The sequence below is a fragment of the Triticum dicoccoides genome, chromosome 3B (genome assembly GCF_002162155.2).
Source record: "Triticum dicoccoides isolate Atlit2015 ecotype Zavitan chromosome 3B, WEW_v2.0, whole genome shotgun sequence".
Lineage (NCBI taxonomy): Eukaryota > Viridiplantae > Streptophyta > Magnoliopsida > Poales > Poaceae > Triticum > Triticum dicoccoides.
In genome coordinates, this window is record NC_041385.1 from 833,099,726 (window position 1) to 833,109,561 (window position 9,836).

Below are 9,836 nucleotides of genomic sequence, written 5' to 3' on the forward strand. Positions count from 1 at the left end.
TGACGCGAAACTAAACCGGTGGGGTGGGGGAAGGACGAAAAAAACCAGCGAAATAAAACGGGTGGGAGGTGGGAGGAAGTACCAAAGAAGTACCAAAAAAGACCGGGTGAGGTGGGACAAAAATAAAACCCGAAACGCGACCTACCAACTGAGACATTAGGAGTAGAGATAAGGCAAGCGGAGAGGGGGCGAGAAGGAAGAAAAGGAAAAGCCGAGGGTGGAATTCGCACGCGACCTCCTCCTTCCTTTCTCGTCTCCCTCCCTGCCTGCCTGCATACACGCCTCGCGCCTTCCTCCCAAATCCAATTCCTAATCCCAATCCCGGCCGCCTCCCCCTTCCTTCCTCCCGCCGCCGCAGCTCGATCCGACGCCGCGCCGGAGCCGCTCCCCTCCCAGTGCACGGAGGAGGCCGCAAGCCACACGACCGACCCCGCCCCGCGCCGCGCCTTATATGTAATGGACGCCGACGAGCCGCCAGAGCCCACAGAAACAAAGCGCGCCCGGCTCCCGCCCCCGCCCCTGCCCGCCTAGCTAGGGTTTCCGGTCCCTTCTCCCCTCCCTTCGCCTCCTCGTCGCCCGGCGAGCGGCCGCCCGGCCATGGGCTGCGCGCCATCGCACGACGCCCTCGCGGCCACCGCGGCCGCCGCGGCCAGGGCGACGCGGCGCCGGGCCGCCGCCGCCGCCGCCTCCTCGTCCTCCGCGTCCTCGCGGCGGGCGCGGGACCCCGCGGCGGTGTGCCGGCAGCGGGTGGCGCTGATCCGGGCCGCGGCGGACAGGCGCTTCGCGCTGGCGGCGGCGCACGCGGCCTACTTCCGCTCGCTGGCCGCCGTGGGGGGCGCGCTGCGGCGCTTCGCGGCGGCCGCGCTGCTCCCGGCCACCCCCGACCCCGCCGCCTCGCCCGTGCTCACCCTCCCGCCCTCCCCCGACCTCGCCAAGCCGCCGCAGCACGCCGTCGCCTCCTCCGCCGCCGCCGCCGCCGCGTCGAGCCTCCCGCCGTCCCCGGACTCCTCCTCCTCCACCGTCTCGCCCCTCTCCCACTCCCTCTCCGTCTCCTCCGACGACGACGACGAGGAGCACCTCCACGCGCTCGACCACTCCCGCCGCGCCCGCCTCCGCGGGCACGCGCCGCCCCCGACGGCAACGACGCAGCATCAGCACCGCCACTACATGAGGAACTCCGCCACCGTGCCCACGGTGGTCTACGAGGACCCCTACGCCGAGTACGCCGAGGCCGCGGCCAGCTACAGCTACGGCTACGGGTCCGCGTACACGTACGGCCCCTACGGCGAGCCGGTCGCGGAGGAGGCGAGGCCGCGCCGCCCGCCGCCCACGCCGCCGCCCCCGGAGGCCTCGCCGTGGGACTTCTTGGACCTCTTCACGCCCACGCCCTACGACCAGTTCCTGGAGGACTACTCGCGCGGCATGCCCGGCGAGGCCGCCGACGGGGATCGGAATCTGCCCACCAACAGCCCCAATTACGCCAATTACGCCGAGCTGAGGAGGATGGAGGGGATCCCGGAGCTTGAGGACGAGGCTGAGCTGGGGCCAGCACAGCCATCAACCTCGGCCGTCGTTGAAGATCAGCGCGTGAAGGGGAAGACACCAGCTCCTGGTCCTACCACCAACGCCGCCCGTCCCAATGGCACCTCCTCCTCTGAGGTGAAGCCGCAGAGCAAGGGATCATCTGGTGCCAATGCCGAGGCGGAGAAGCCGCTGCCAAGGAACGATTCAGTGCCGAGCAATGCCGGCTCCGGCTCGAACAGCAAGAAAGGGGGCAGGACCGATGCAGTGAGCTTGAAGGGTGCCAACTTTGATGACATTGCTGGCAGCAACTCCTCCTCCGAGAAGAAGAAGAAGAAGGGTGTGCCATTTGGTGAGAATGGTGGCGACATTGTTGGCGGCAGCTCCACCGGGAAGAAGGGTGCTGCGATTGATGAGGCCGGGTCAATTGTCGATGCAGATGGCGCTGGGGGTAGCCACGGCAAGTCGGTGCGGTCGGCCATGACAGTGAGCAGCGAGTCCTTCTCGCCGTTGCACAATGGGGAGAGAGATGTCGTGGAGGCAATGGAGGAGGTCAAGGAGCGATTCGAGGAGGCACTGCATTGCGGCGATGAGGTCTCCAGGATGCTCGAGGTGGGGAAGGTGCCTCACCGGACGGCGCCCAAAGTTCTTAGATGTGGGTAATGGAAATGTTTTATTGGAGCAACACATGTCTGAAATTATGGTATATGGGCAAGCGACTGAAAGGTTGACATATTATTATGTTGTTTCTGCAGATTTCTCTTCCAGGGTGATGGAGCCTATGTCGCTGAGCGTGCCGTCCTCTTCTTACTGCGTTCCAAAGCGGGAAAGGCGCTCGAGGTTACCGACCACCTCAGCTTCATATGCCAACGGCAGAGAACATCGCGACGGAAGTCTCTGTTCAACTCTGGAGAAGCTCTGTGTATGGGAAAAGAAGCTATATCAGGAGGTCAAGGTAAGCACATTTGAGGCCACATCAACAAGCTACAAGTGTCCATTCATGTTATCTCTTTATTTACTGCCCAAACATGTGTTGAAAAAGGTTAGGTGATTGTTCTAGGATGAAGAGAAGCTGAGGACTCTGTATGAAAAGAAGTACAACAGGCTGAAGTCGCTAGACGAACAAGGGGCGGAGCCGGATGCGATAGAGACGGCCAGATCGTCGGTGCGGGACCTGCGGTCGAAGATCACCATCAACATCAAAACAGCCAAGGCCTTCTCGTCGAAGATCGAGAAGATTCGGGACGAGGAACTGTACCCTCAGCTTGTTGATCTTATCCAAGGGTATGATGAGGCTCTCTTCCTGGTTCCAGTTGTTGTTCCACAACTTCATTGTCTGACAGAACAAAACCTTTAAACTGACCACACTCATTGCTGCTCTTGTTTTTGTTCGATCAAACACAGATTGCGGAGGATGTGGAAGGCAGTTCTGGAATGCCATGAGAAGCAGCTGTCGGCGATAAGGGACAGCAGGCTCCACCTGCTCAAGGCGAGGACGGTGAGCCAGTCCGCCGCCGCGGAATTGGCGACGCTGGAGCTGGAGAGGGAGCTCACGAAATGGTACCGCTGCTTCAACAAGTGGACCAGCTCGCAGAGGTCTTATGTGGAGGCGCTGAACGGATGGCTGAGGAGATGGTTCCCCGAGGTGCAGGACGAGGAAGACGCGCCCGACGGCGCCCCGCCTTTCTCCCCGGGCAAGCTCGGCGCCCGGCCGATATTCGTCGTGTCGAACGACTGGTTCCGGGCCATCGACCTGGTGCCCAAGAGCGACGCGCTGAAGTCGATCGACCACTTCTCGAAGCTCGTCCACGAGCTGAGGAAGAGCCAGGAGGACGAGCAGCGGCAGAAGAGGAAGGTCGACCACGCCTCCAGGGACTACAACAAAAGGCGCGAGGCCCTGCAGCGAGAGCTCGGCCCGGGCACCGGCACCGGCACCAGCACCGACACGGTCGCCCTCCCGGAGGACCGCGGCAACTACACCGTCGATCTGCACAAGATGAGGAGGAGACTGGACAGCGAGATGGCCAAGCACGACGAGGTGGTGCGGCACGTCCATTTTGCGGCGTCGGCCACTCTGCCGGTCGGCTTCGTCCCCGCGCTGGAGCAGATCGCCGGCTTCTTCCACGGCAACCTGCAGGTCTACGCGCGCATCAGGACCGACGGCGACGGCGCCGGGGCTCACGGGCCGCCCACGGAGGCTCGCCGGCCGCACCTTGGCTGATGGCATGGGCATGTCTTTGCAGAAGAGAAGACAGTTTTTTGTGACTGAGGTGGTAGATGGTGGGGGGTAGTGCTGGGCATTTGGTGTATAGATAGATCATTGGTTCATTCTGGGGTTTAGGCCGTAGTTCCTGCGACAGATTATGGTGGTAGATTAGATAGAAAACGTTAGTGTTTTGCAGAGGTTTTTACTGATGGTGCCTGCCTGACTCACAGTAGAGGGGAGCTTCAGTGGTGCTCCCATTTATTCTGTACATTGTTATTGCATGAAACTTCAACTTACTAATCGATCTTCATTTTAGCAATGTGTTTTGAGAGAGTTAACAGTTCACATTGTGTGAACCTTAACTGCGAATCCTAATGACAGCTCCCTTGAAACATAAACGGGCAAGGCTTCATGGCATCATTCCAGGATCTGAAAAACACAAATTGTATATATATGTACACAAAAAACGGCGAGCATCGGTTCATCGTCGTCGCATTTTCTTTACATTCGTGCCTACTACCGACCCCTAAGCGCAACGGATCCTCCGTGGCCTCCTCACTGGACCCAGCATTATTACGAATAAGCTTCAGTCATCCACATGCCTGAAACTGAAAACTGTGGCAGCACCACCAACCACTCCGTCAGGCCGTCGAAAAGAGGTGGGTGTCCAGGTACAGCAGTCGCATTCTCAGCATCTCCTGAACAATTCCGCTGCGTACCAGCTACGTCGCCGCGAGATTCTATTTCGTCGTGGGGCACGCTGCCCCGCGAACCGCAACTTCTATTGTGAGGGTCCCGGTTCGGTTGCCTGTAGCAGTCGCAGCCAGGGGTGTGTGCGGTTACGCGGTGCTGGCATGAACCGCCTCGTCTGAAGAATCGTCCGCCTTGGCGTTGGCGTTGGCCCTGGCCACGGCGACGGACCTCATCACTTCTTGCTGTCGCTTGTACTCGGCCGCGCGGCGGGTGCTCTCCATCGAGATGAGGAGAACCGTCATGTCAGCTGGGCTCACGCCGCCGATCCTGCCAGCCTGGCCTAAGGTTTGTGGCCTTACCTGCAGATGCATCATCCAAATATGAGTTGTATCGGAAGCAGATCAAATTTGTCGAGCTGAAATCTTGAGGAAATGTTGGGCTATAAAGGACGGCATCTTAAGATTCCCACACCATTGATTTATCACAAAAGACTGAAGTGCACGCAACATGTGTATTGTTGCTAAATTAAGGACTGAATAGTGCATGCCCCTGGGTTATTATTGGCAGGTTATCCTGTGTAAGTAAGGCTCTTGAACATATTCTAAATGCTACTCCAGAAAGAGCAAATATACTGTAGAAGCAGATGCTTCTCATACCTTGGAAAGTTTCTCACGAGCTTCAAGGGATAGATTCAGCATCGAGTGGTAATCCAAGTCTTCAGGAAGTTTCCTGTGTTCCTGGTTTATAATCTGAAGAGGAAAACAATTATTAGGGGTCGGCAGGTTTTTCAAGTAGCAAACATGACGGATTAAATAACTGAACCTATCAAAGTCAATGGAGCTGGTCCTTTTCTTAAGAAAAGCAAGAATAAAAAACCTAAACCCCGACAATTCTTTATTACAACGGAGAAAGGCACAGAATCAGCTACAGCTACAAAAGAGCTAAAAACAAGTTCCTCAACAGGGAAAAAGAACATGCATAGCACGACAGATACTTGCACAACAATCTCACTGCCAGGCTTCTTAAACATGTATTTACCATTTCTCTTGTACTTGAAAGAAGCTCCCTTGCATATTTATTTCAGAACAAAATGACATGACCATAAGCCAATTACCTGTTGTAATTGGCTCTGCTGTCGTGCTATGAAACCTTCGTACTTGATATCAATCTCTACGCAGTCTTTCTCAATTGGAGATAAATGCTCATTTCCATAGCCGTGCTTGTCCAGAAGTTTATACTGTACATGTGGCTTTTTCAGTATCGCTTCAAGTGTCGATGACTCCTTTACAGGTTGGTTTGATACTGCGGTAACTTCTGCAGCAAATTCAACCCCTGCAAACGGAATACTTGATTATAGAACCAGAAACCATGCTTGTAAATACACGAAGATAACAGATCTTAACAATAATATAATATTTCTGAACTTCGCATAAAATATGTGGTAATGCAGCTTCGGAAGTATATAAAGCTTACCTGATACTCTTGTATGCTTCAATCGTTCTTTTTCTTCTTTAATGCGGACTTGCTTTGACTTATAAAGCTCCCAGCGTCTGTCATCTATTAAACCAATCTCTCTCCCGAAAGGGGTCAACCGACTATCAGCATTATCGGATCGAAATAGTAGACGGTGCTCTGAACGACTGAATGTACACAAGTGCCAACAACAAAAATTATCAGTCAAACTGCGATTCAAAGAGCCATTAGATTAATAAAATTAAGTTCATTGATTCCTTCTAATGGACAATAGTAGACAACATAAAACATCACAGCATGCTGTCAGTAAAGTTCTTCTGGCTCGTTCCTTCAAAAAACAAGTGATTTGTAATTATGGCTCTTCATAATGAATGAGCAGTGCTCATGCTGAGTTTCTCGAAAATCGTTAACATTGTTCGAGCATAGTTTTGTGACATTTGCATAATCTTATGCTCTGCATTTAACTAGCCCTTTCTGATGCAGTCCTTGGTGAGAATCATGATTGTTACTCTATGGTCAAGAAAACTTGCCACTACATTCCTTGGCACACAAGGATTTGCCACTTCATATCTCATTGGCATGTGGACCCTGGACCCACGTGTTCGTGAGACATCAATTTGCAAATCCATGAACACCAACAAATTGAGTGGCAAACCCTAAAAGTTGGCATGCAGCCTTGTAGAATTATACAGATTCTAATATTCACCGTTAAATACAAATACTATGTCACATTGCTTTGTCTTAATATACATGAGCTTGCAACTATGCTTTTTCCATCAGACCATTTAAGCATTAATACCAAGAGCTGTTGTATTGATAACCCATACCTTGTTAACATGCGATAAGGCTCCCTAAGATCTTTTGTAACAAGATCATCAATCAGAGTCCCAATGTAACTGCTTTCCCTCTCAAGAACAATTAGTGGCTTTCCATCAGAATGTCTAGCTGCATTGATTCCTGAAACTATACCCTGTAATAAAAGTGAGCAAGATTAGGATCCAGAAAATCAGGTCCAATTAACCATATGTCCTGAAATGGGCATATCACAAGCAATGAACACACCTGAGCTGCAGCTTCTTCATATCCTGTTGTTCCATTAATCTGACCAGAGAAGAATAAGCCCTCAAACCTTTTTGTCATAAGCGATCTTGAGCACTGATAAGCAGGCAAGTAATCATATTCAACAGCATAAGCTGGCCTTAGCATCACACAGTTCTCCAGTCCTGGTAGTGTTCTCACAAGTGGTAATTGCAATCTCTCAGGAAGACCAGTGGAAAAGCCCTGTATGAGGTGTATAAATGGTCTAAGTTGTAGATTTTCAGTAACACAATGATGCAGAAAATATCGTTTTTACACAAAATTTCATAGATAAGAACAAGTGATACCAAATCTCAGACTGAAAACAATTGGTGGAAAAGGAAAAATATGCAAAATTGAGGGGCAGAGAGAGACCTGTAGATATAGCTCAGGGACATCTCTACCCTCCGGTTCAAGAAACACCTGATGAGATTCTTTATCTTTGAACCTTACAATCTGCAACAAACAAATATACGGTGATGTTTCGGACTGTGATCGGCAAAAAAGTTAGTCTATATAGGGAAACGAATTTTTCTTTCCATGATCTTTTCAAGTTTAGGTCGATTACACATAATAGGTCAAAACATAATCTTTTGTGGAACAAAGTCAAAGACCAAAAATGTCCATGATATAATACCTTGTCTTCAATTGCTGGGCAGTACCTTGGTCCCTTTGCTTCAACCCAGCCACCATATGTTGGTGTTTCATCCAAGTTGTCTGTAACAATCTGGTGCGTCTCTTTTGTAGTTCGCGTTAAATAGCAGCACATTTGTTCCCTCTCAACGTGAAATTCAGGATCAAAACTAAACCAGCCTACCTGTTTCAAGAGGCACCATCAATGCAGATAACCAAGAAAATATAATCACAAGGAAAAGAATATTTCACATGTTCTACACACCTCTTCATCACCATGCTGGGCTTCCAATCTAGAAAAGTCAACTGTTCTGCGATCAATTCGTGGTGGCGTGCCAGTTTTTAAACGGTCAGTTTCAAAACCCAGATGCTGCAAGTTTTCAGTAAGTCCCTGAGAAGCTGACTCTCCAGCTCGCCCTGCAGGCATTGATGTCCTACCAACCCAAATCTTACCACTCATAAATGTCCCGGTGGTAAGTACAACAGATGGTGCGTAAAAGTCCATGCCGAAGAAAGTGCGAACACCCTCAACACTATCATTCTTGCCTATCATAACTTCTGTAGCCATTGCCTCTCTAATGAAAAGATTTTGTGTGCTGAAAATAGCATGTGCAGTAATAAGTAGCATGAAAGATACCAGACTAATAAATATGCCGGCAACAACAACAAATATATAGATTAGATGTCATAATAGCCTTCACATTGTTTTTTTTTTAGTTGATAGGCAGAAAAAAATAGCCTTCACATTGGGTTTTTTTTAGTTGATAGGGAGAAAAATCTGCATTCACCTTTACGAATCTGGGAGTCAATATGCAGGAAAAAATATTCATCTAGTCAAATACCTACAGAGTCTTTGGTCAGGAGTAACACTACGACATGCCAAATTAGTGAGGTCGCTATGTTTTGTAGCTTAAATAATAGTGACATGTGATTCTTTCAGAGCCACCTAAGAATATATGAAATACATGATTTAGATGAGAGACCACCAAAATGAACATCGCTCTTTAGCACTAACGACTTACATTGTTAAACAAATTTTTGACTAAGTGTGCAAATTATAAGTTATGATACACGAGGGTTTTTTGTATATACTGACCTTTCTACAACTTTCCTCATCTCCATTGCATACTCCCTCTTATCGGTCTGAGCACGCAGTGCACGGACAGCAGGACCTTTTGAGCTGTTCAGCACACGCTTTTGCAAATAGCACCTATCAGAAGAAGAGGTAATGAGTACATACCAAAAGATCTCGGTTGATTTGGTAGCATTGCAAGTTTTTCTCAGCCCATAACCCCATCCCCAAGGAGAAAAAACACGACATGACTCGTCTGTATAAACAAGAGCAGATTTAACTTCCTACCTATCTGCAATCTTTCCAATATCACCACCAAGGGCATCTACCTCATGGACAAGTTGAGACTTTGCGGGACCACCAACAGCTGGATTACAAGGCTGTATAACATATCATAGAAAAAAAAAGTCAGCAGAAATGCATTTTTGGTGCGTGGAATGTCGCGAAACTGACAGACAGCTCCTTGTCTAAGGATACTTCCTTAGCTCTTTATGGCATACAGAAATTTGCAACAACCATATCGAAGTTCCGTTCTACTGCAAATTCAAACAGCTCTGTCTTATGTAGTTATCTAGTCTAGCCCTTGGATCAGATACCACCAACATCAAAATTTGTAACGGAACCCGTGTGCTGCAGCCTACAGATACACTAATATATGAAAATGTTGCGCTTGCATATTGTTCAACCCCACTGAACATTATCCCTGGCTTGCTCGAATCCGTCCATTTAGCACATGAGCTCATTTGCAAATTTGCCAACCAAAAGGACATGCCACTACACGACTGTAGAAACCTAGACTGAGAAGAGGAGCGTAACGGAGCAGACCTGCCAGGCGATCCGGTCGATGTTGAGGGTGAGGAGGAGGGTACGGGCACCGAGGCGGGCGGACGCGAGCGCGGCCTCGCAGCCGGCGTGGCCCCCTCCGACCACGATGACGTCGTACCGCTCCCGCAGCGAGTCCAGCCCTCCTCCTCCTGTGGCGGCGGCGGTGGAGAGGCGGGGGCGGCGCGGGCGCGGGCGCCAGGACGGCGAGGGGAGGGGGCGGGTGAAGGGCGCGGAGGGGAGGAAGGATGAGAGGCCCGCGGCGGCGGCCGGCGGGCGGAGGCGGAGCAGCATCGCCGGAGACGGTGAGGGGGAGGGACCTATCTGCGCTCTGCTCTG

At 51.1% G+C, this 9,836-nt stretch overlaps 2 protein-coding genes across 2 annotated transcripts; one reads left to right on the top strand and one right to left on the bottom strand.

Moving 5' to 3' along the window:
• Positions 1-597: 597 nt before the first annotated feature.
• On the top strand, positions 598-4,042 carry LOC119280204 (nitrate regulatory gene2 protein-like). Its single transcript, XM_037561140.1, has 4 exons — positions 598-2,176; positions 2,277-2,476; positions 2,582-2,805; positions 2,926-4,042. Exons 1-4 carry the CDS (start codon positions 598-600, stop codon positions 3,740-3,742), a joined length of 2,820 nt encoding a protein of 939 aa, XP_037417037.1. The 3' UTR covers positions 3,743-4,042.
• Positions 4,043-4,152: 110 nt separating this feature from the next.
• On the bottom strand, positions 4,153-9,836 carry LOC119278772 (tRNA uridine 5-carboxymethylaminomethyl modification enzyme MnmG-like). The gene is made up of 12 exons (XM_037560122.1): positions 9,501-9,836; positions 8,964-9,055; positions 8,700-8,813; positions 7,869-8,199; positions 7,608-7,787; positions 7,346-7,426; positions 6,956-7,174; positions 6,721-6,863; positions 5,894-6,060; positions 5,535-5,752; positions 5,077-5,169; positions 4,153-4,779 (listed from the first exon to the last, which is right to left on the bottom strand). The coding sequence occupies exons 1-12, from the start codon at positions 9,789-9,791 to the stop codon at positions 4,567-4,569; spliced, it is 2,142 nt and encodes a 713-aa protein (XP_037416019.1). The 5' UTR covers positions 9,792-9,836; the 3' UTR covers positions 4,153-4,566.